Here is a 26,918-nt window from a genome sequence, read left to right as displayed (position 1 = left end):
TCACCAGGACGGAACAATCCACCAAGACCGCACAATATGCTTCCTTATATGGTGTCTTTGAAAGGTTCCTAAGCTTGGGTGTTTGGCTTATTTCCTTTTTATTTCAGCTATAAGAATAATCACTTTTTAAAATAGATATTGCAAAAATATGGTACAATATTCAAAAGCACCTTGAGAATACGATGGAAGGTCCCTCTCTTACTCCTATCCCACAATCTCAGCCCCTCCCCCCACCCATAATACAACCTCTATTCATGTTCCTATCCACCCTTCAGGAGATGCAAGCATACGTCCCTAAAAGGATAACACACACACACACACACACACACACACACACACACACACACAGAGCACACTATAAATACCCTGCTGTACTTTCTTTTTTAACGAAACCATTTGTCTTGGCAGTGTTTAATTTCAAATTCTCATTTTTATTTAACTGGTCCCCTATTAATGGATATGTAAATTTTTTCATTTTTTCTGTTACAGTGTTCAGTAGATAGCACATTCCCATGTGCGAGTGTATCTGCATATGTAAACGTCTGGGTATGAACTCCGGAGTCAGAGAAATGTACTCTCTCTGCAAGGCTATACCGATCATTACTGCTACAATCAGCTAGGAAAGTGTATGTTTTCCTATACCTCTCTCCACAGGGGGTTCTCAAAAGTCTCATAGATCAAAAATTGCAGCTCTGTGGAATGAATTGGCATTTGCATAATTGTAAATGAGCTTGAGCATCTTCTAAAATATCTAAAAGCCATTGAATTTCCATGTGTTTTGATAATTTTTCCTATTGCTTTATTGATTTTTTAAAGAGCAACCCATAAGAACTCTGTATATATTAAAGAAATCAGCCCTCTGTTTATTATAGGGGATACAAATCTCCCCCCCCCTCCACTTTGTCCTTTACCTTTAAAATTTTGAAGTCTCTTTGATAATTAAAAAGTTTTTTTAGTTTACTTTATCAGTCTTTTCTTTTAGGCCATCTGTGTTTTGTGACATGCTTGGAGAGGACTTTGCTCTAGAGTCTAAAAAGGATTTCTCTCATATTTTCTTCTAATGCTTTTATGTCCGCGTTTTTTATTTTACTTATTTATTTTATTCTACTTATTTTTAAAGTTTATTTATGTATTTTGCGAGAGAGAAAGACAGAGCAAGCGCACAGGTGGGGAGGGGCAATATTCAGAGAAGGAGAGACAGAATCTCAAGCAGGCTCTGAGCCATCAGTGCCCCAGGAACTGTGAGATCATGACCTCAGCTGAGATCCAGAGTCAGATGCGAAACCAAATAAGCCACCCAGGTGCCCCTATTTAGATTTTATTTTTAAGTAATCTCTACACCCAATATGGGGCTTGAGCTCACAACCCCAAGATCAAGCGTCGTACTCTCTACTGACTGAGCCAGCCAGGCACCCTTATGTCTTCATTTTTAAATATTTAAATCTCTGCTATATCTGGGGTTTATTTTGTTTAAGGGATTGAATTACGGAGCAAACTGCTCCCCCCACCCCCGACCCCCCGACTGTGGCTTCCAGGTGTGCCATTACCATTTATTTATTTATTTATTTTTAAAAAAATTTTTTTTTTTCAACGTTTATTTATTTTTGGGACAGAGAGAGACAGAGCATGAACGGGGGAGGGGCAGAGAGAGAGGGAGACACAGAATCGGAAATGGGCTCCAGGCTCTGAGCCATCAGCCCAGAGCCCGACGCGGGGCTCGAACTCACGGACGGCGAGATCGTGACCTGGCTGAAGTCGGACGCTTAACCGACTGCGCCACCCAGGCGCCCCATCCATTACCATTTATTAAATAATCCATCTTTCCCCAACTGGTAGGAAATTGTACTTTTCTCATAAACTTCTTTTCAAATGAATTTGGTTTTATTTCTGCACTTTCTATTCGATTCTATTGATCGGTTTATTCACGCTCTAGTTTCACACAGTTTTATTTAATGTGGTTTTATAATGTAGTTTTATTTTTATTTATTTATTTTTATTTGAGTATAGTTGACACACATTATATTGGTTTCAGGTGTACAACTTAGTGACTCAACATCACTATACATTATGCTGTGCTCACCACAAGCATAGCTACCGTCTGTCACCATACATTGTTATTACATTGACTATATTCCTTATGCTGTGCCTTTTATTCCTGTGACTTATTTATTCCATAGCTGGAAGCCTGTATCTCCCACTCCCCTTCACTCATTTTCCTCATTCCCCCAACCCCTTGCTTTCTGGAAACTATCAGTTTGTTCTCTGTATTTATAGTTCTGATTCTGCCTTTTGTTTGTTTATTCATCTGTTTTGTTTTCATTCCACATAGAAGTGAAATCATATGGAATTTGTCTTTCTCTGTCTAACTTATTTCACTTAGCATAATACCCTCTAGTTCCATCCATGTTGTCACAAATGGCACAATCTCATCCTTTTTATGGCTGAGTAATACTCTTCTGTGTGTGTGTGTGTGTGTGTGTGTGTGTGTGTGTGTGTGTGTGTGTAACATCTTCCATATCCATTCGTCTATCAGCGGACACTTGGGTTGCTCCCATATCTTGACTATTGCAAGTAATGTTGCAATAAATATAGTGGTACATATATCTTTTCAAATTAGTGTTTTCATTTTCTTTGGGTAAATAGCCAGTAGTGGAATTATTGGATCATATGGTATTTCTATTTTTGATTTTTTGAGGAGCTTCCATATTGTTCTCCACAGTGACGATACCAATTTACATTCTCACCAACACTGTACAAGGGTTGCTTTTTCTCCACATCCTCACCAACATTTTCTATTTCTGTATTTTTGATACTAGCCATTCTGACAGGTATAAGGTGCTATCTCATTGTGGTTTTGATCTGCATTTCCTTGATGATTAGTGATGCTGAACATGTTTTCATGCGTCTGTGGCCATCTGTATTTCCTCTTTGGAAAAATGTCCATTCAGGTCCTCTGCCCATTTTTAAAACCAAATTATTTGTGGGGTTTTTTTTTTTGGTGTTGAGTTGTATAAATTATTTATATATTTTGTGTATTAACCCTTTATTGGATATAGCATTTGCAAATATATGATTTGGCTAGTCTTCTCTCTCCCCTCTCTCCAATCATTATTATCTTTCTGATATTTTCCGGCTTTCTTGACTAGTTAATTTTTCATTTCCATAAAATCAGCCTGGATAATTTAAAAACATATTCGAGTTTCTAGGGGAGCATAGTAAATTTACAGGTTAAATTTAGAGTATTGGCCTTTCTGCAATATTCAGTTTCATATCAAAGTTTTCTTTGTTTACTTAAATAACATTTGTTTAAAAAGGTAACATGCATATGTATAATGGTACAAAGGGGTATATGATTAAATGTGAATACAACTTCCAGTTCTGGTCCCTACTCTCCTGTTTTGCTTTAGAGACAGTGAGTTTCTGGTGTGTGTTCATAGAGGTATTCTATGCACTGAAAATGCTATATGTGCATATAATAATTTGGTTCTGACTTAGATGGCAGCAAGCTAGAGACACTGTCCTGCTTTTCCCCACCTAACAATATATACTGGGGAACATTCTATATCAGTACATATACACTTGCCTTATTCCCTTTAATAGATGCATGGTTTTGAACTATGTAAACACAGCCAAAATTTTTTTCTTTAACACAGCCAGAATTTTTAGTATGTCCCCTACTGATAAAAGATTGCTTCTTTCCACCTCTTATTTTTATAAACAATGCTGTAATGAGTATCCTTCCCCACACAGCTTTGTGTGAGAATATTTCTGAAAGCCTAACTCCTAGATATAGATTTACTATGTTGAGTCATAAAGAAAATATACACACAACAATGTGAATACACTCAACACTGCTGAACCAAATGCTTAAAAAATGATCAAGGTAGTAAATATTATGTGTGGTTTTTTTTTTTTGCCACAGTAAGAAAAAAGAAAAAGTACAATTTTGATAGATCCTTACGAAACTGCCCTTTAAATATCAAGGCAGCTTATTAATTATACCCCATTTAAATTTGCCTTCTGTTTACCATATTTTGGCTCAGTGGTTGTAAAAATAGATTTTTTTCCTGAGTTAAATCGTCTATAAGTTTTGAATAAAGTTGTCCCCCATTTCTCTCATACAGAAATTTTTGGAAAAATTCCAGGGATCAGCGATGCTCTGCTATAAAACTGCGCAGGCTGGGAATTGCTGCTAGGAGGCAGCTTTGCTTCCTTCCAGCGAAGGCAGCCGCGCCACTTTTATTAAAGAACGGGCTTTGCTGAATCACTGTGGCTCCCTGTCCTACTGTGATTTGGGTTTGTTTGAAGACTCAACTGAAAGCAAACAAGAGGTTTCGTATGACTGAAATCACACCTTCCAAGTGATGTCCTAATTTCTGTATCAAGGGTCTGTGACTGAGAACGTTTATTTAACTCCTTTCCCCATCTCCACTCTCAGAATCACCTTATTGCTATCAACCGCATGCCCACTTGGACAAATTCCATGGGGTTAAGCCTTGAATGAGATGGGAAGGACAAAGGAGGTATGAGTACGGATATTAATGTAAACCAAATAAAACTGGGCACCCCTGGGGGCTCTGGGCAGATGGGTGACATACCTAAAAGAAGAATCTACCCAATCTGACTCCAAGAAGTGTGAAAAGCACCACAGGTCTTTACTGAATGTTTCCTGAGGACGCAGCAGAGGGTAAATTACCTCACACAGTGTTCTGCAAAGGGCTTACTCCCTTTTGATGGCTCTTCTTGTAGAAATTAAATTCATGAAAAATCTCCTCTGGATTTTTCCTTCTTTCCCTGATTTCCCCTCCAAAATGGCAGCTGCTCAAATATGTCTCTTCTCACTCCTTAACGTTCTAATACCGTCTCAGCTTCCTGACCTTCCTTCTTCCCTCACTTCTTTACATGGTCTTCATCCTCTAGCACCTTCTCTGTAGCACAGTTTACCTCTTCCAATTGCATTCCCACCCAATAAAACCAAAGCATCTTAGAAGGTGGGAGGAAGGGAGGATGATAAATCCTCAACTTAATTTTTTGTCCCAATGATAAAAGTAATAATGGGCTTATTCTTTGATGGGAACTGCATGTGTATTATTGCGTATACTGTTTCATAACCAACATATGCAGTTCCCGTTCTCACTAGCGCCATTTTGCAAATGAAGACTCTAAGACTCAGTGAAGGTTAGGCGACCTACTCAAGGTTAAAGACCTTTGGAAGCCACATTAAAACTTACCTACTTGCCTTATACTGTTTTCATGGTTTTTAAGTAACAATGCAAGGCAGCAGGTGGCAAGGGCAACTTGTGATCATGACAGTGTTCTCCATCCCCATATCCTTTCTCTAATCTCTCTTTTTCCAAATCGTCATGCGTGGGTCTAGTGATGCCCCCTGCTTCCACCTCAGTGGCTGAACCAATCTCTAGACCCAGCATCTTCTTGCCCAATTGGCTTAGCTCTACATCCCAGGGTTCTGTTAATCTCTCTTCTCCTTCATGCTGTCTCTTTTCTCTCTAGTGCTTCCCCTTCTGCTCCTACAGGCCTGACATGCTGCCCTGAATTCTGGTCTTTTGGTTGAGGTTCTGCAATCTGTTCTAATTCTTGCCAATCCACTGCTGCCTTGAAATGTCCATCAATTTACCTTCTACTTTCCATTCCTCTTTTTTTTAGTATAAACTGCCCTACCCACAGCCCCTATGTGGAGTAACGAGCTGTGTGGTTCTTTACATGGAGGTAGCCACTGATTAGACTAAGGGTAGATATCTGATACAGGGGTGCCTGTGCACTGACTGTCCAGTGATCAATCTGTCTTCCTAGTGTTTCAGCTAAGAGTCACCGAAAAGGCTCAGTTGGCTATGGGAAGCCAAGGAAGAGAGTTATATAGCCACCCTTTGGAGCCATGTGCAACATTAGCAAGCAGGGACACTAGGTCTATTGAGGACGGAGGAGAGATTCACATAGAAGAACATAGAAAAGGGGAACCTGGGTGGCTCAGTTGGTTAAGCATCTGACTCTTGATTTTTGGCTCAGGTCATGATGTCATGGTTGTGAGAGCGAGCCCTGTGTTAGGCTCCATGCTGGGCACGGAGGCTCTTTAAGATTCTTTTTCTCCCTCTGCCCCCCTCAACTCATGCGCATGCACATGTGTGCTCTCTCTCACTCTCAAAAAAAAAACTGTAGAAAAAACTATGTGACTTTGGGGGACTGTGGGGTTGTGGGAGAGAAAAGTGACAATTTGTCTCAGCTTGATGCCTTCCAGGCGTAGCTCTCCTGAGGCTTTTTGCACTCAGTATTAACTTGTGTTCTCCTAAGTTCTATTTTGTCCTTACATAAAGTTTCCTTTGTTCTTCAGTTAGTTTGAGTAGGTTCCTGTTCCATATAATCAAGAAGCTTCATTAGACCATCTCCTTCCTCAGGTTGGGAGCCTTGTCTGCATGTGTGACCTCTGGCGGTGTCCTGATGCATACTAGAAGATCTCTTGGTTTTGGTTGCCTCTAGACCTTGTTCTGGAGGTGGCATTGAACTAGCTCCTGCGGACATCCAGATAAGGTTGCTCAAAGGAAGGGGAAGAGTCTGAGGACAGGAATAGAGTTGGAATGGGTATGGAGTTTTGTTGTTGCGGTTTCTTTTTGATGTGGTTATTGTCCTCAAATTGCCCCTCAGCTTTGGGACAGAGGGTTAGGGCATATGGGGAGATGGCATTGTCACACAGGGGAGGAGAAGCAGGCCGAGGCAGAGACTGGGGGGTGGCAAAGGAGTCGTGTCCTCACTCTGTGGGCATTCTCAGGCTGAGGAGTGACATGGTGAACTTGAACAATTTGAGTCACCAGCTTTTCTCGTTCCTGCGGAGGCTTTTCCATCTGAGGACAAACCCCTGATTTACTGATGAGGAAATGGAGACCCAACCATGAAAACATGGCAGAGATCAGTAGCATTTAGGCAGTGCTTTCTACAGGAAAGGCTCTGCTCCAAGCACTTCATGCATATCAGTACACTTAGCCCCCACAGTAATCCTCTGAAGTTGGCACTCTTACCATCCTCATCTCATGGAAGAGGGAACCAAGGCACAGAGGGGTTAAGCAGCTTGCCAAAGTCACACAGTAAGTGATGGAGCCAGGAATGAATGCAGGCAATGTTGATTCGGAGCCAATGCTTTCAGTTATTATACGGTACTACTTCTCCCGTGTACCGAAGATCAATGGAGCTTTATTGTCACAAACAAAAGCTGGTAATGAGTGTGTGTGGGTGTGCGAGTGACTTTCTCAACCAGATGAGGCAGCATGTCACAATCCATGGAAAACATAAGAAAGAAGGCAATGGTTTTTTTTTTTTTTTTACATTTTTTTTAACGTTTATTTATTGAGACAGAGAGACAGGGCATGAACGGGGGAGGGGCAGAGAGAGAGGGGGGACACAGAATCGGAAGCAGGCTCCAGGCTCCGAGCCATCAGCCCAGAGCCCGATGCAGGGCTCGAACTCAAGGACCGCGAGATCGTGACCTGAGTCGAAGTTGGACGCTTAACCAACTGAGCCACCCGGGCACCCCAAGAAGGCAATGGTTTTAATTAGAGAAAAGTGATCAAAAGTTTAGAAAATCAAAAATCAGGAAAAACAAATGTTTGGTAGACTATGATTTAAATGTTTTAAAAGGAGATGAGAAAAGAAAATTCTCAAGCCCTTTTGGCCAGTACCCAGAGTCTTATACACTATTTTAACTTTAAAGAAAAAGAACACCTGCTTGTTTATTGATTCTTGTGTCACAGGTGGGGTGACAATCCTGCTGGCTGGCTTAAGTAATCTTCCAAGGCAGGACCCCCTGAAATGAAATAATCAATGCCTGTTTTAGGGCCCACCATTATCCGACCTCTTACGGTCAGGGAAGCCTTGAAGCTAGAGATATATATAAAAGCGGGAGTGGTTTTTTTCTAGGGCATTTTCCATGAGTGAGTGACCATTCAAAGCTCATAGTTTTATGCAAGAAATATACGTGACTCACTGGTCAGTTAATTCAGATATTTGTTGAGCACCTACTATGTGTGAGATACTGTGTTAGGGACTGGAGATATTAAGTAGACATCAAACACAAAACACAAAACACTGAGCTGACACAAGAGCTCAACTTTCTCCCTGCTGCTTCAAACACATAAAAATGTTAGACAGGGTGGGGTACTTGGGTGGCTCAGTTGGTTGAGTGTCTGACTTCGGCTCAGGTCGTGATCTCACGGCTTGAGAGTTCGAGCCCCACGTCGGGCTCTGTGCTGACAGCTCAGAGCCTGGAGCCTGCTTCAGATTCTGTCTCCATCTCTCTCTTTGCCCGTCTCCTGCTCATGCACTCTTTCTTTCAAATATAAATAAACATTAAAAAAAAATTTTTTTAAATGTTAGATGGAGCACCTGGGTGGCTCAGTTGGTTGCGCGTCTAACTTCAGCTCAGGTTATGATCTTGTGGTTTGTGAGTTCAAGCCCCACATCAGGCTTGTTGCTGCTGTCAGCATGGAGCCTGCTTCAGATCCTCTGTCTCCCTCTCTCTCTTCCCCTCCCCTGCTTGTGCATTCTCTCTCAAAAACAAATAAAACATTGGAAAAAAGTTAGACAAAATGTAATGGATATATTTTTAAAAATACATAACTGAAAACTTAGAAAAATTTGGAAACATTTCCTGGATGCCAGAAATGGGGAGGAAAGTCTGTCTAACCTAGAAGAGTGAACAGGAGCTGGTATGTGATGGCCTACTGGGGCCGTGGACTGGGATGTGGGCCCCAGGGGCAGAGGGGGAGGTTTTAAGGCCACGTGGGGAGAAAAGGGGAAGTATTGAGCAGGTTTTAGATGACAAGTGGGCAGATAACAAGCTGCATCATTTGTACATGAGGCTACTACGACCAAAAGCACAGATCTGAACTTTACATTTTAGTGAGGGAGAGACACCAAACAAGGACTTACAGTCAATGTGATGGGGGTGACGACAGGGGAGGTACAGGGTGCTGTGCAAGCACCTGGCAAGGTCACCCATTTTGTACAGAATTAGGGAAGGCTTCCAGGAAGAAACAAGCTGAGCCTGGAAGGATAATTAGGAGTTCACTGGGTGAAGGGGGGCTGGAAGCTGTTCCAGGCTGAGGGAAGATTCAGATGCTAGAGGGGCATGGCTCTTTGGGGAGCGTAAAAGAGGCTCTGGATGGGCAAAGCTTAGAGCGGAAGCAAGAAATAAGATGGACAGGTGAGACAAGCCTGGATCAGGAAGGGTCCTCAAGCTATGATCAGGAGTTTGAACTTTATCTTAGGGTCAGTTAGGACATCTTAGTCGGAGGCAATAGCATAATCTGATTTGTGTTTTCTTGAAATGGCCCTAGAGCAGTGTGGATAAGAGGAAGAAGACTGGAGGTAGGGAGATCAGGAAGCTAGTGCAATAATTCAGGCAGGAGATGAGGGTGGCTTAGTGGAGCAGTGGTGATGAGGGAGTGAACTGGATGAACTTAGGACAGAAGGCAAAAGTTGGGGCAGGGGAGAGAGTCGAGGATGATGCCCAGGTTTCTGGCACGACTAACACGGTGAATGGGCATCGTTGGCAGAGAACCAGATGCCTTGGACACATGCCATAAGGGTGTGCTTGATAAAGTGGAAACGGACTCAGTGCAACGTTTTCCTAACAGTGAGCAAATATCCGCTCACTTTTAGTTCCTGGGTCCACCTACAAGTTGATCTAACATTCTCTACTGCCTCCACCTGCCTCGGGTTACCTCTTTGTGACTTGTCGGTCTAGCCTGAGCTCAGTATTTCTAATCCACAGTCCCCACTGGTCATCAGGACACTCTGTCCGCTAAGAAGTGTGCATTGGGCGTTTCCTCGTCTCTTTCTGGCCATCAGTGGTATAGCCAATAACGTGATGGTGATTTTTCATTAATTTTCTTGCCGTTTTGCAGTTAACAGTAAAATTTATACTCAACAATATTATTACAATTTTCTACTACTAATGGGGTTATTATTTTTGTTCATTTGTGTTTGAAAGCCATTAGCATAAGATTTACCTCCAACAATATCTACTGTGAGTTTTAATGCCCTTGAAACTTACAGGTGAGCGATAAGTCTATAATAAGAGAATGCTAGTAAGCATATAAATGTCTTTCTTGGGAAAAAAGGGCTTTTTTTTCCCCCCCATCCTGGTTGGACTCAGGTTCTTTGATAGAGTGATTGGTAGGATATAAGGCATTAAAGGCTGAGAACACTGTGTTAGTTTGTAGATGTGTTCAAACAAGTTCCCAGTTATTCAGAGGACACTTTTATATTCTGGAAGGATTCATATTCTTGCTCTTTTTTATGTTGTTTCTTACCTGACTTACAGAAAAATATAATAAATTATGTGTTTGCAGGGAACAATATTGAGAATTATGAATGGTTTGGAACTAAAGGGGCCTGGAAATCACTGTCTCTGGCTGACTTTCCAAGGGGCTCTGGGCTTGATGCCCTGCTAGTGGAGCTCTGGAAACAGGGATTATTTCAGAGGCTGGTGGGAGGGGTTTCTCTGTGGGGCAGCTGTACCGGGCAGGCAAGTGGACTGGCAGGGCCACCTTCAAGGGTGTGTGACCAGCAGGCTCTCAGGGCCCCACGCTATGAAATTCACAGCATCGGGTGCCTGGGTGGCTCAGTCAGTTGAGTGTCCGACTCTCGATCTCGGCTCAGGTCATGATCTCATGGTTTGTGGGATTGAGCCCCGCACTGTCAGTGCAGAGCCTGCTTGGGATTCTCTCTCCCTCTCTCTCTGCCTCTTCTCCACTCACATGCGCGCGTGCTCTCTCTCTTACATCTCTCTCTTATATCATCTCTTACAGCAGCACCATCTTAGAATTCTTAAGTCTTGAACAAGGGGCCCCACTTTGCACTAGGCCTTGCAAATTATATATATGGTACTGTGTACAAGCTTTGGAGCAAGACAGATTTGGGTTTAACTTCCAGTATTCTCTGGCTGTTGACTGTGGCTCAGTCTCCTTATCGGTAAAACAGGGATAATACTACTGTCTTCTCAGACTAGACATGAGTGCTAAAAGTAGACACCCACACCAGGGGGCCTGAAAGACAGTGACAGACCCCGAGATAATAATGCTCAGTGGGATTTTAACTCCCAGGTGCAGTATTCATGATTAAACCTATTATGGTTTAATGTCAGGAATACTAGCCAGCTGGGATAGGCAGACTGTGGGATTAGATAGCTAATCCCATGTGTGCTGGTTAGGAACACACCAAGCAAAGAATGTTTTCCTAAGGGGGATGTTCTAAGGCTGGGGGCCCCATCCATCAGCTTCCAACCTTTTTGCTGCTATGACACATGATAAATAATGTCTGCTGGCACAACTGGTCCCAGTTTCTCATGATTCATACATGCTTCCCTTCTCTCCAGGAATCTCTCGAGAAGGACACCGAATGAGACTGGCATTATTAAGAAGATGCCCTTGACCTTGACCTAATTTATTTTCAAACTTCAGTGTTTCAACTATTATTTGTAATGTGTGTGTGTGTGTGTGTGTGTGTGTGTGTTGTTTTATCATACCACACAACGGAACTTGCCAAGCCAGTGTACCAGAATCCTGTGCTTGAGAACCAGGAATGTGGACCCTCAGGATCGCAAAGGATCCTCCCCCACGACAGGCTGGACAGATTAGGACCAAGACGATGTCTTCCAGGGTGCCTGGGTGGCTCAGTCGGTTACACAGCTGGCTTCAGCTCAGGTCATGATCTCACGGTTTGCGGGTTTGAGCCCTGCACTGGGCTCTGCACTGACAGTGTGGAGCCTGCTTGAGATTCTCTCTCTCTTTTTCTCTCTCTGCCCCTCCCCCACTTGCACTCCCAAAAATAAATAAACAAAGTTAGAAAAAAAAAAGGTGGTGTCTTCCATGGCCTCACAGGTGTAGGTACACGAGCAAGGTGAGTTATGAGCATGCCGGCCAGAGTCTGGGAAATACTAGCTCGTTGGTTGGATACACTTGTGATGAATAACATGCAATCTTGAAACATCTGGTTAGACATTTTTTCCCAAGAGTGTAGAAAAGGCTTTAAATCAAATTAATAAAAAACATAAGCTAATTCCTGGGAATTTTTGGATTCTGGTCCAAAAGGATTCTTCAGGAGATTATAGGAGGAGTCAGGGTGACCTGTGCTGCATTCCGTTTAAAGTTTGTGGGCAGCCTGGAGTCCCGACGGGAGACTTCACAGAGAGGCACCAGGGGCCTCAGCTTAGCTTGCCCTCCTGTGCTGCTCAGGCCTGTAGGCACACACATGTCCTGAGACAGGTCCCCAGGGCCTCCTGCAGTCTTAGGAGATGTGGGACAGCCTCGCAGTGACCTGTGCTCTGAAATGACCACATTCCAAGCACGCTTGCTCCTTTCTTACTCCCTCCTGAGCACTTGTGAGCAGTGAGCCGTATCTGCCCAGTGGGCCCTCTCAGGCCTGAAGGGCTTCTGTGAGTGCGTGGTACCAGCCGAAGCTGGCCCATCACCTCTCCACAGTACAGCCTGTGAATGGCCGTGGAAAAATGGCAGCTCTTCTTGCCAGATACTTCTTCGGCCTCTTTCTAGTGCTTTTAATGAGGGACGATAGCACTGTCAGCCAAGCAAATCAAAAAGAACGATGGGCTATTTCTCCCTTAACTCTCAATGGGATGGGGGGGGCGGGTGGCTAGATAATGGTACAGTTCCTGGCCCCGTGGCACACAGTACATAGTACATAAAAGATCCTCAGTCCCTAATTATTACAACTAATGACCAACTAACTTGTTAAACACTCGAGGCATAGTCGCAAAAAGCATGGGCTGATATGCAGTGTATTTTTGGAATAGTGATTCTGGTGTGGGCAACTTCAGTGTCACTCCTGCGACCCTCTCAAGGATCATAGCAAGAAAACCATAACCAACTGCATTGACTCTCAGCAGGCCGCATCCCAAAACGTGGCCACAGCAGCCGATTTTAGTACACACTGAAGAAAATGCAAATACAGTCGGGGAAAATCTGAGACAACAGGATAGACATGTGTGTCTCTGTCCTCACATTGACATAAACCCCCAAACTCAGCAAATAGATTTTGCTTCCTATGGTACCGATTTTCCAGCACATTGTACTGTGAATTTCAAGCCCCCAGGAAAGAAAGCTAAGGGATGTTTTGACTGCACTCCTGGTTTGGGGTCATTCTGTGATTGTTTTTCTTACCTGTTGCCGAATTTCTTCCTCCATTTTCACAGGTGAGCCCAATTCTGCAACTTGTTTGACACCTTCGCTTGCATATCCTCCGTACTCCCATAGCACGTAATTCTTGGAGTGGGATCCACCAATGATTGCAGACCAGTGATTGGCCCGACCTGGGAAAGCCAATCAGAATGCAGGTATCAGTGTGGCTGTGGCTAATGCCCTTAAATGTGGCAAAGAAAGTGTAATTGGACAATTATTCAACCAGCACTGGCTAAGCCCCCACTCTGTGTTAGGCCCTGTGCTATTCAGGGATGAATAAAACCATTGCTGTAAACAAGAAGGTCTTGGGAATATGCAGACAGGACAACAATAGACAGAAATCATTCTGGGTTTCAGGGAAGGGTTGAAGTGAGACTTTTAAAGGCTGATCAGATTTGTAAGACTGAATAGAGAGGAGAGGCTATTTCTGGCAGACTCAGAACCATTAAATAACACTGTGTGTTTGGGGAGCCATAAGTAATTTAGCATCGCTGTGTCACCAACTGTCAGGGGAGAGGTAGGAAACGATGCCAGGGAGGTAGAAAGGAGCCTGCTCATGGATGGCTCTGCCTCGCATGCCTCAGGAGTTTGGATGCCATTTGAAAGGGTCTGAAATCACTGAAGGGTCCTGAGCAGGGGAATGGCGTACTCGCAGTTGAATTTTAGATAAGTCATCTAGGCAGCCGTGTGAAGAATGCATTAGAGGGAGCAAAAGGGGAGTGTGGGGCTGTGGGGGGAGAGCAAGGAGCAAAGGGTAGAGGGAATGAGTGTGGGCTTGGGAAGCTCTTGGAAATAAGCATGGTTGGCTTTGAGCTGGCTTTTCTGTGCCTTCCAGGATGAGGGGTAGGCAGACTAGCCACGGGAGAGGATGGGGAGAGGTGGTCTGGGTATGTGGAAGGGACTGGTCCACAGCGGTCTGGTGAGGATCACGGGGGAGGGTGCCTACAGGAGGGTGACGTGGAGAGGAGGATGACATCAGGGTGACGTGGATGAACGAGGAGGGAGGTGCAGGAGGGAACCAGTGGGTGATGTGGGGGGAGAACAGAACAAGATCTGGACAGGACCAAGGCAAAACTGACTGAGGGGTCTTCCAAGTGCCAGGGGGAGGAGGGAGAGGAACAGAGAGTCAACATCAGCACTTCACTGGGTTTGTTTCTGCCTGTGATGAGTATTGATGTATATATATGTGTATATGCTGGTTAATGAACATATAGTCCATCATAAGGCCAGGTCAGTTCTCAGCCATTCTTTGGTTGGTTAATAAAGTCCTGAGTTAAAGGACATTTTCAGGCATAGTGAGGAGGAAAACTCGAACTGGGTGGACACAAGTAACAATTGCAGCTCACTCCCCTGTGGCCTGGGGTGACAGAACTCTCTGCTTTACTCTACCACGTAAGAAAACCATTCTGAACAGGGCCAGATCCGGTTTACACGAGCTCCCTGCTACCCCAGAGCCCTCTGCTCCAGGCGCCCATCAAGAACATGGGCACAAAGCCACCCTCCCAGCCTGCTGAGGGCTGCCATGCCCTGCCCCAGGCACATGATGTCACTGTGTAAGCCTGCCCAATCGCCTGCTCATTATTTCCTACACATCAGGGAAATGCAAACCCTGTGTTCATCCATCATTTCCCTAGAGAAGACAGATGGATATGCTGCCAGCTTTTTCTGTAACTCACTTCCTGGGTGAGGAGAGTCTCCTGGTTGTCATCTAAGCCAAGAGCACTACTTATGTAAAGCCAAGGGCTGGGAGCCACATGTGACCTTTGGTTCACGCTGTGAACACAGGGGGACCAGCTTCAGCGTCTCTTGCTTCTTCTGCCTTGTTCTACCAAAATGCCCCCTTTTCCCAGACCCATCCTGCCTGCAATTCTGCACCTCAGGGGCTTAGCACATGCTGTTACCTCTATGCTCTCCTCCTGCTTGGCTTGGCCAACTCTCATCCCTCCTTCATGACTTACCCAGAATCCCCCAGGAGTCCCCAGACTGACCTAAGTCTTGTCTCCCATCTCCCCATAGCACAGATAACATTTATGATCACTGTTACATGTCTGTTTCCCCACCAGACTATAACCTCCCTGAGGTGACCTGTCCTCAGTGCTGTCCCTAGTGCCTAGCACTGTGTCCGATGCATTGAGAATGCTTAGCCCATGTTTTCAAAAGCATTTCACCCAAACAGTCAAAGGGGAAGGTGGCAGTATATGTGCTCGAAGCATTTGGGAGCAGGCTTGCACAGATTTGATTCAATATGATTAAATTCAAGTTTCAGCTCAGCAGAGTTCCTGACACCTATTGGGCTAACACACTCAGCTAACCTGCATGCTGTTAAAAAACAAACACCAAGCAGCAACGAAAAAGAGAGGCATTGGTCTTACAAGGACTCAAATGCTAGCATTGCCACTTTCTAGCTATGTCAAATAGCTAGTATTGGTCAAATTCCAATTACTTTATTTCCCTGAATCTCGGCTCCTTCCTCTGTAATTCAAAGATGATAATGCCTATCTTACTGACCTATTATAAGAATTAAATTCAATTTTTAAAAGATGAGATAATATATGAAATCACCACTGGCACACAATAGACACTCAATAATTATAGTTTCCTCCTTTCCTGGTTGTTAGGGAGGCTACAAAATGAGTAAAACAAGAAACCTGCCTTTTATTCAGTATAGGCGATAAGAAATATATGTACTATGGAATAAGAGAATAGGAATGAGCACAATCATAGGGAGATGAGGGGATGGACCCAGATGGGTCTTTCTGATTTATTCATTCAACTTCCATTTACTATGTGCCAAGCACAGTGGCAGGTCCTGGACACTGACAGGAATTGGATAAGGTGCTTGCCCTGGAGGGACTCACGGCCTGGGGGTGGGGAAACAGATGGTTCAGCAGATTACTCACAATCCAGCATGGTCAGGGATATTATAGAAACAAGATCACAGAGCAGAGAGGATGGAGCAGGCAACTCCAAAGTCCCCAAATCCAAGGAATCAAAGTCTAAAGGCATGAGTGCAGAGAGGCAGGTGTCGCAAGAGTGGGATCTGTCTTTGTGGTTCCTTACACTTGAATAAAATGTCATTGTACCAGTTCGACTTTCTGATCAATTTAGTTGTTAGTTTCCTACAATGGTCTTGCAACATATCACATTAAGTCAAATTCCAATCCACTGAATGACATCAACCATATAACAGATATCTGCAAGGCACTAGGCCAGGGGCAGGGACCAGACTTCTCCCTGGGGAGACAAGGCAGGTACCCATGGAAAACAATCCACAACATTAGAAAGGGCGATGACTTCAGGTGAATGGCAGTCACTCAGGTGCAGAATGGTACAGGAAGAGAGGCATTGGTGACCAAGAGCCGGAAGAAGTGGGCTCCAGGCCTCTACGCATGACCATGAATCAGTCATTCACTCTCTCAGAGCCTCAGTTTACCTTTTAAAGATAGGGGTAATAATTACTAGCTGGACTATCTACCAGAGTTGTACAAATTAATTGCGCTGGTTTTGGAAAGAACTACGAAAACTTTAAAGAACCATACAATGCAAAGGTCTCGGTACTATTATGGATGGAAAGCATTATGGGAATTTGCAAGAGGAATCTAAAAGAATATGGAAGATCATTGAGACTATCCAGTGGAAGGAGGCTCCCACGGGAAGATTGGCAGGACAGGAGGAGCAGGGGTTCTGATAATGACATACATATGAGGATTAAACACCTATGAGGTGTCAGGTGTAATGCTTTCGTAGGTGTAATCCTCACTACAACCTCATTCTCACTTTATAGATAAGAAAACTGAGACCTAGAGATGTTAAGGAACCTGCCAAAGCTCACAAAGCTAGCAAGGGTCAAAACTGGTGTTCAAACCCAGGTCTGCCTGACCTCAGAGCACACGTTCTTTTCCCTACATCCCACTGAGAGGTCAGGAAATAGAGGAGACTATTTGGTGGACTTGAGGTAGAGAAGGCAAAGAGATAAGATGAAGGAGAAAGTCAGGACTGGGTCAAGAAGGATACTGAGTGCCCACTGTGAAAGGAGGGAAACATGACGGAAGTTTCTTTCTGGGACGAATCAAATGCCAATACTTAGCATGTATTGACCCTTCACTAAGTGCCAGGCACTGTGCTAAGGATTGACCTACATTATATATATTTTGAGTAAACACTCGAAGAAGAAGAAGAAGAAGAAAAAGAAGAAGAAGAAGAAGAAGAACAACAACAACAACAACAACAACAACTTCCTTGATAAAGAGGCTATAAGAATTCCCATTTTTCACATGTGGAAACCCAGACTCAGAGAAGTTAAGTGAGCTAACCCAAGATCAAAGAGTAGATGAGTGAGGACACTGGGATTCAAGGTCAAATCTGTCTGGTGCCAGAGCCGCGCTCTCCACTCCACCACACCACATCCAGGATGTGCCCAGTGTTGGGAAGGGAGAAGGCCCAGAGTGAGGAGACACCGCAACAATTCCTGCGTGCGTTGTGTAGGGTTTGACTCTGGGAACAGCAGAGAGGAAACAGAAACACATGATCAGAGGTATGAGCCAATAAGAGGGAAGACTGGACAGTCTTTGGGAGGCAGTTTGGTGAAGTAGTTAAAGCTCTGGTTTTTGAATCAGACCACTGTGTGTTCTAGGCTCAGTTCTGAAGCTCAGTTCTAGATAGGATATGTCAGTAATCACTTTCAACCTCATTTTCTTCCTCTGGATATTGATATGACCAGTCTCCTGGTGTGGTTCTGAGGCTGAAGTCCACGAAGTCATGACTAGTGGCTGGAACATAAAATGGGCTTGATAAATATTAGCCAGTCAAATTAAATGTGAATAGGATGGGGCAAATCCAGACAGGTTTCTGGAAGGCATGGGAAGTAAAAAAGATCTGAGCAGGTGGTTGGAAGGCAGCTTGGTTTAGAATTGGTGGGTAGAGATGACAGAATGACAGATACAAGGTCCTGAAACTGAAAGAAAAAACAGGAGGGAATCATCTAAATGGGACTCAGTAGTCTGGGGCCTGAGAATGAGGGGTTAGCACATCCATTTAGTTGGGACATAGAGAGGTTCAGTACTGGGCCCCAGCACCCTCCAGGAAATAAGGGAGGAAATAGAAGGAGGAAAGATCAGGAAGCCTGGGGATAGAGAGACAAGGTACATACTTGTGGCTTTCTTAAAGGAATACTTAGGAAGGCTACAGCTGAGGTCCTTGGTGAAACTCTAGGGCTTTAGTCTTGAGGGAAGGGGCAGGGGCAGAGAAACGAAGACTATTGCTAACCTCTTTGGCTCTCAGATAAGGCTACACAGCTCTTTAGTTTATCACGCCTCTCTCTGGCTCCAGCAGTATTCTAGTGGCCTACACATACCTGGGTCTAGGTGGAAAGCTGGGAGGAGGAAATGATCAGACATGCGAGTTTGAGATACTGATAGCCAACCAGGTGCATTTGTGTGAAAAGCCCCTCCAAAGAGATATACTGAATATATGTGCAGTAACCTCACTTCTGACACTTTTTCTGTTGTCATTGCTGGTGCTAAATCACCAGTGATGCCTACATTCACAATGATGCCTAAAAGACCATTACTGATGAAAGAAGAACCATGTCTGGCTTTTTGTCTTATGCAGAAGGCGGCATGTTATATGTACACAGATTCTGTGTTCTGTGCATGACAGGTATTCAGTAACAGCCCAGATTTCCTAGCCTGCTTTGCCAGTGGCTGCATTCCCTTGCCAATCTCAGTCCTGCAGAAAGTCATCCATATAATTCCTTGACATAACATTCACGGCGCTTCACTGGAGAATGTCCTACAACCTCAGTGTCTACATTGCTACAAACTCCCATTACCCAACCTCAGCCTCACCCAGTGTATCTCAGCAAATCTTTGGGTTTTAGCCCTGGATGGGTCCTTATGGATCTGCTTAACCAGAGCTTCTCCAATCCCTAAGTTCCAGACACTTCTCGTCCTTTCATCTCTAAATGGACAACCTTCTCACTTAACTCCTCTGAGAAGACCAAGGTTAACCCAACCACAGACTTATCTAGGCATCATGTAGCCAGTGACCAACTGAAAAATGCTGTGGACCTGCCAGCCCTATTCATAAAAGTTGTCTTGGATCTCACTTCCCTCTTGCCCTTGTTATTCTCTCCCTGGGCTCAGTTCCAGAATCTGCTTGGGGTTTCGATGCCTTGGATTCAGCTACAGAACTTGGCTCCTCTGGGTTTGCCCCTGGGTGCTGCCCAGAACGCAGCTGGTACTTGCCCTCTGGCTCTTCCTGTGCTTGGCTACTTCAGGAACTCACTCTGACCAAGCTATTCTGTTTTTCAGGATCCCATCCTGGTATGGCCTCCTGGAAAAAACCCTGCATGGGGAGATCTGTCAATTTGGCCAGAAATTCCTCAACTTTCTATCTTTCTGCCTTCTTAATTCAGCTAGTCTTTTTTCTTTCCTTAAGGTCTTAAGGAAAGTGTCACGTTTCCATTCTAGGGAAAACCCTTGCACTGACACAATTTGTTGTATCCTTTTGCATTTCCTCTGAGGCTTCCAATAATAATATTCTATTCTATTAATTCATTCACTAAATAAATGTTTACTAGGAATACTATATGCTAGGTTAGAAACCAGCGAGCCACAGCCCGCTGACTTTTTTTTTTTTTCCAATGAAGTTTTATATTTCACAATTATTTATGTGTTGTTCATGGCTGCTTTGCTGCTATGGTGGCAGAGTTGAGTAGTTGTAACAGAAGCTCTCTGGCCTGCAAACTGTAAAATATTTACTATCTGGTCCTTCATAGAAAAAGATTGACAAAATCTGTGCTAGGCCCTGGAGTCTCTGAGCAGAATCAGACTTAGTCCTGCTCCTTAAGATGTTCAGTCTGGAGGATGGTGGGAAGGTATGGAAGACAGGTCACAACAGGCAATTACAATGAAGTGTACATAATATAGCTTGGATAAAGGCAAAGCAGAGTGACACAATAGCACACATGAGGGATATTTAACCCAGACTGCACTAGAGAGAGCTTTCTGGAGGAGATGACAGCTGAGCTACCTTCTAAAGGATAAGTGGGAGTTGACAAGGCAATTAAGGAGAAAGGGGAGGGTATTTTTGTAGAAGAGCCAGTATGTGCAAAAGCATAGCATACCAGAAAGCCAGGAGTACATGTAAAACACAAGGTAGGTCAAAGTGAAGAGAGAGAGAGAGAGAGAGAGAGAGAGTATTTGTAAAGAAGGGATGATCAGTGAGGAAGCCAGTTAGCCAGGCATATCAGAAGGGATATGAATGTCTTAATAAAAAGTTTTTATCTTGAAGGCAATGTGAAGTAGAGAAGACAATAGGATAGTTTTATCTATAGACAACCTCCAAATTTATACACGCTAACACAACTTCTGCTTCTGACTCTGAAGGAATAAATGGCACTGGGCTAGCCCTCTCAATATAAGTGACTATAAAATCAGGTAAAATATGTGAAGCACCAATTTTCAGGTGTTAGAAAATAGTCAGCAAAAATACTGTGACCCTTGAGATAAGGGAAAGAGGTGAGCCCTATGTTTGTCCTGGGCATTTTCTGGTCTGTGGTATAGGAAGGTGGAAGACAGCAGAGCATGACAGTCTGGCTCAGCTGAGGAGGCAAAGACAGGAACCTGAAGATGCTGAGGTCGATGGGTAAGAATATAGTAGTAAGAATGCCACAAAGGAGGAACTTCATAAATATGCATAGGAGTCCCTTTACGTCTTTGCCCAAACACTAAGCTGTATGTGTGCAGGACAGAACTTCACAAGCCTGGGAAATATAGCTACTGAGGAGCTAAGAGCTGAATGGAGAGTGCAGAAGTCACACAATGCTGAAGACGTAGGACTTCCAACCATCCATATTTGAGAAACCTTGCTGGCCATTCTGGGCATTCACAATTTATATTTGTGGAAAAGCCACAACTTAGGAGAAAAATACTTTCACACTAGAGTAAGGGCTACTCTGGACTCACCCTAAGAAAGCTTAGAAAACAAGCCTCAAAAGTGAAACAAGTAGATATACCAGTAAATTAACCATCTGCTAGATCAAAACTCCTTTCTCTTTAGAAGAAGATAACAAATTCAGTTACTCACCAATTTCCATCATACAATAAAAAATTACTAACAAGTACAGAAGCAGGAAAATATGACCTATAATCATGAGAAAAAACAGCCAAAAGAAAGAGTTCTTGAGATGATGGGGATGTCACGATTACCACACAAAGACCTTAAAACACCTACCCTCAAGTTGAAGGACTTAAAGGAAGAGATGGACATAATGGGTAAACAGATGAGGACTCTCAGCAGAGAAAGAAACTATTTTTAAAAACCCAATGGAAGTTCTAGACCTGGAAAATATAATATCTGTATTCGGGTATGGCAAAGAAAAAGGTCTATAAACTTAAAGACAGGGTGATAGAAACAATTTAAAATGAAACAGAAACAAAAACCTAAAAAAAAAATGAACTAGAGTCTCAGTGATCTTTGGAACAACAGTGAGTTGTTTAATATAAGGGTTATTGGAATCCCAGAAGGAGAGGATAGGGAGATTAGGTATAAAAATATTTAAAGAAATAATGCCTGAAATTACCCCAAATTTGATGAAAAATATCAACCTATGGATCCAAGAAGCTCAATAAACTGCAAACATGATAAAAACAAAGAAAATTATATCTATCCACATCATAATAAATGATAATTAGAGAAAATAAAAAAGTCTTAAAAGCAGCCAGAGCCAATAAGACACATTACAATCAGAAAAACAAAAATAAGAATGACTGCTGGCTTCAAAAACAAGACAAACCAGAAGACAATGAAATGACAACTTTAAAGTTCTTAAAGAAATAAAAAACAGTCAATCTTGAATTCTATATCCTGCAAAAATATCCTTCAAAAATGAGGGTGAAATGAAACACTTTTTTGATGAATAAAAGCTGAGTGAATATATTAATATATTACCAGCATGCCTGCAGTATATGAAATACTAAAGGACTTCTGGTTGAAATGAAATGAAAATAGATGTAAACTCAGATCTACATAAAGGAATAAAGAGTGCTAGAGATGGCAAATACATGGGTAAACTCCACCTTTAATCTCTTTTTCACGGAGGAGCTTCTCCCTTGAAGTAAAGAGGTTCAAATTTTCTCATTCTGAGTGAAAAAAATCTTTTTTCTGTCCCTGTTGTCTTCCCACAAAGTCTATCTTTTGTCTTTCCCACACTCCTAGGCTTTTTGGGAAAGTTAAGCTGACTGTTTCCATTTCCTCTCCTTGAACTCTTTCCTCAGATCTTTGCAACCTGATGCTGAGCTCTTACCTTAGCTCATTTATTCCACCAAGCCTCTGAAACCTTGATTTTTGCTCCCTTCTATTCCCACAGTTGGGTAATTGCTGGGGCAATCAGAAGAAAATTACTGTTGGGGGCCTGGGTTGATCAGTCAGTTAAATGTCAGCTCTTGATTTCAGCTCAGGTCATGATCTCACAGTTTGTGAGTTCGAGACCCATACTGGGCTCTGTGCGGACAGCAAGGAGGCTGTGTGGAATTCTCTCTCTCTTCCTCTCTCTCTACCTCTCCCCCACCCAGAAAGAAGAAAATTACTGTCTGCTTTATTTCTCTGTAGAAAATAAAGTATATTTTAGGGACACCCAGGTGGCTCAGTTAGTTAAGTGTCCGACTTTGGCTCAGGTCATGATCTCGCAGCTCGAGGGTTCGAGCCCCCTGCTGGGTTCTGTGCTGACACTGAGACTGCTTTGAATTCTGTGTGTGTGTGTCTCTCTCTCTCTCTGCCCTTCCCCTGCTCATGCTCTCTCTTTCTGTCACCCAAAAATAAACATTAAAAAAAGAAAAGATTTTTTAAATTCAATAAAAATTATCATTTTAAATGTATTGTTTAGCGAGTTTTGACAAATGCATGCAATCATGTAACCAATCACAATACAAAATATTTCTACTACCTACAAAAATCACCACGTGTCCCTTTGTACTCAACTGCATTCCTCCATCCCCAGCCCTTGGCAATTTATGATCTGTTTCTGGTCTCTATAGTTTTGCATTTTTTAGAATATAGTATAAATGAACTCATATAGTATGTAGCCCTTTGAGTTTGGCTTCTTTAACTTAGCATAGTTTTGACACTCATCCATGCAGTTATATGGATCAGTTTATCCTTATTTCAAATATGAATATCCTACTGGTTCAAGGTCATCATTAGGCTCCTGTTTCCACCACTTACTAGTGTGTGACCTTGAACAAGCTTCCCAAATTTTTTAAGACTCAGTTTCCTTTTCTGTGGAAAAGTGAAAATAACAATAGTGCCTACATTCTAGGCTTGTTACAGGTGTCATAGAAGGAAATCCATATAAAAATAGTACAGTTCTTGGTACATAACATTCAATAAATGGTTACTTATTCTTAAATTTTTTAATGTTTATTCATTTTATTTTTGAGAGAGAGACAGAGAGAAAGAAAGAGAGAGAGAGAGAGAGAGAGAATATGAGTGGGAGAGGGGCAGAGAGAGTCAGAGACAGAATTCGAAGGAGGCTCTAGGCTCTGATCTGTCAGCACAGAGTCTAACATGGAGTTCAAATTCATGAGCTGTGAGATCACGACCTGAGCTGAAGTTGGATGTTCAACCACTGAGCCACCCAGGCACCCCAAATAAATGGTTACTTTTAATATTGATATCCCATTTCTCCAGGGAAAGCAGAGATTGGGAACAACCTGGAGCATTCACAGGATCTGTCTATTAGGGTAAGGCAAGGTCTTACAGGATAGCTGAATTTTGTAAGTAGTATGGTTAGCTTAGTTGTGGTTCCAGTGGCAGTCAGCACTGAGGGGGTGGGGGGTGTAGAAGTCCATTGGGTGGGTGGAGCAAGTGGCAGGAAAATAGCAGCAGAATGAGTCAGGTGTACAGACAGAAGTTCCCAGAAACAAGCAGCAGAGCCCTGACACAGGCTTATCGTCAGGGTTCATGTTCTATTTTCTGGAGGCTGACAGATAAGCAGTGGCAAGTGTGAGAACACAGTCATCCTGTCAGTGAGTGTCCACCTCCAGTGTACTGTGCTTCTTTCCATTTACTGCCTCAAGGCCTTCTCTGAAGCTCTGAAAAGACTTGGCCAGCAACCAAGTGCCTGGAGTGCAGGGAAGTTAGTGCTCCTGGAGACAATCCCCAGCCTGTGGAGGGGTGGGTGCTCAGGGACAATGCTGGAAGGCATCCTGTACACTTTTCAGAGGTGTACTGATGCCAATGACTTCGAAATACACTCTTTGGTTGATTCTTCCTTCTCCCTTCTCCCTTGTCATTCTATCCCAGTCCTTTCACTCCCGCTTCCTTCACCTTCTATATGAACTACCTGCACCAAAGTCCTTTCCTCAGGCTCTGCTTTTGGGGAAATTAGACATGACTCATTCAACTAAGATCACGTGTCTGGGCACAGAGATCCATAAAATAACAGTCTGGAGGTTAGACAAGAACCAGCTGGGCTACTCTTCCTGTTTCTGGAAGCAGAGTAATAGTTTTATAGAATAAAAATGATCCTTCAACACCCCACCACCCAAAGCTATGGGTGTTGATTCTGTTGTTGTCATCATAATTGTTGCCATTGTTATCACTATAGATATCATTATTACAACCACTACCATTTACTGAGCACCTTCCCTGCAACAGGAACTTCGTAGGCGTTAGCTGACATCCCTCCATTCTCACAACAGTCCTTCTAGGTAGGTCGGTTACCAGCCCCATGTTATGGATGAGGGAACTGAGCTGCTAGTAAGTGCCAGAGCTGAAATCATGAGCAGGTCTGTCAAACTTAAGGCTATGCCCTTTCTACTCCACCGGGGATTCACAGCCTCAGCCAAGTCCAGGTTTAGTTAGGAGGTCATTCTGATGTCATGCATGGCTGTCACCAGAATCGGCTCTTGGGGTAGGGATGCCAGGGGACAAGTAGGGTGGTACCTGTCCAATGCCCCAGGCAACAAATGAAAGTATTTGCTCTCGATGTTCATAAATCTCTGCTTTCTTTGAATTCAGTCTTCCCAGCCCAATTTTTCTGAACTTCTGGCCCCTGATGTATTTGATATCTTTAAAACCTAGCCCATTATGTGATTCTCATCTTGGAGATAAAAACCATAATCTCAGGGCACCACCAACCTCCTATCCTCATTGCTACTCTAGAATCTGGTTATATGTTTACTGTGCACTGACAAATAGCACTGCAGTTATATTTTTAGAAAAAGGAACTTTATTTAAAAGTGTCCTTCCCAGCTGACTTTTCTACATAAATATCGTTATATATGGGAGAGAGGCTATATTTCTGGACAACTTCCAAATGTTTACTACAACATTAACACCTGAGTTTGAAGCCTCAGGGAAGGAACTGTAGCACTTTGGATGATAAATTCTAGCAATGTTTATCTAATTTAAAAAATCTAGGAGCTTGTATTTAAAAACTTAGCAGGAGCAGTAAATAACCGCTTTGTGTTTTAGAGTTTAGCAAAAAGAATGGACTTCTCTCATCCCGATTAGTTCATTTTTCAGGTTTGAATCTTAACTGTTGCCTAAACTCTGTAAGTAAGTAAGTAAGTAAGTAAGTAAGTAAGTAAGTAAGCCAATACTCTTCTGTGTTTCCAACTTTTTAGGTAGTAGATAGAAGAGGTAGTGAGAAATAGGAATTATTCAGCGTATGTTTGTACCAGGTGCTTTTGTATGTTATTATCCAATTTACGTTTCAATCCCATTTCATTGATGAGGAAAGGCTCCGAGAAGATCTGTACCTTGTCATTGGACGCATTCTCAGTGAGTGGTTGAACTGGGATTTGGCTCACAATTGCTTTGTTTTTAGGAAGGCTTTTTGCATTGTCAGTGAGAGAGAAGATAGAAGTCCCAGGGGAAAGTTTGTTAAGCTAATAATAGAAGCAAAGCCTATTGAATCAAGTCTATATATAGGATAAAAAGGGGGGTCAGGCTGGGGTAAAAAATTCCACCTCAAAATTGAAGGGAAAAGTGTAGACAGAACTCCAGTCTTGTTCGTGAGCGTAGATGTAGAAACTTCAAACAAAATATTAACAGATGCTATATCCCGTTATACTATATCACAAACATGTAGAGTTTATTCCAGGAATACAATGGTGGTATAGCATTCAAAATTCAATCACTATAATTCATCACATTAACAGAAAAAAAGAAAAACTATATGTATATCTTCATAGATACAGAACAATCATTTGATTGCATTCAATATCCATTTGTGATTAAAAAAAACACTCAGCAAACTAAGAATAGAAAAGAACTTTCTTACCTGATAAAAAAAGAAATCTACAAAAGAGCTAAGGCAAAAATCATACTTAAAAATGAGATATTAAAAAGCTGTCCCCCCAAATAAAGCTTTCCCCACAAGACTGGAATCAAGGCAAGAATGCCCACTATCACCAGGTTCTAACCATAAAATAAGGCAATAAAGAGAAATAGAAGGCATAATGATAAGAAGGGAATTGTTGGTAGAAGATATAATAGTATAATATTCCAAAATAAAAATTCCAAAGTAAAAATTCCAAAATAATCTGTACATAAACTAATAGAATTAAAAAGTGCATTTAGCAAGATCTCTGAATAAGAAGTCAATATGCAAGAATCAATGTCATTTCTATATACCAGCGACAAAAGTTGAAAATTTAAAAAGCTGTCACTTGCAATAGTATAAAATATATAGTATCTAAGAATAAATCC

General features: G+C 42.8%; 1 protein-coding gene across 1 annotated transcript in view; it reads right to left on the bottom strand.

The window, feature by feature from the left end:
* The window catches only part of SPON1 (spondin 1), a 258,114-nt gene that overhangs the window by 97,965 nt on the left and 133,231 nt on the right, over window positions 1-26,918 (bottom strand). The window contains exon 6 of the mRNA XM_047070588.1: window positions 13,185-13,333. Within this exon, the coding sequence (XP_046926544.1) occupies window positions 13,185-13,333 (149 nt within the window). The remainder of the gene's footprint in view (window positions 1-13,184; window positions 13,334-26,918) is intronic.

Source organism: Lynx rufus, unplaced genomic scaffold, assembly GCF_022079265.1.
Source record: "Lynx rufus isolate CCGP_SWC_20201006 ecotype Redwood Valley unplaced genomic scaffold, mLynRuf1.p SCAF_9, whole genome shotgun sequence".
Lineage (NCBI taxonomy): Eukaryota > Metazoa > Chordata > Mammalia > Carnivora > Felidae > Lynx > Lynx rufus.
Note: the sequence above shows the minus strand (reverse complement) of the source record. Positions and strands in the feature narration are given on the sequence as shown.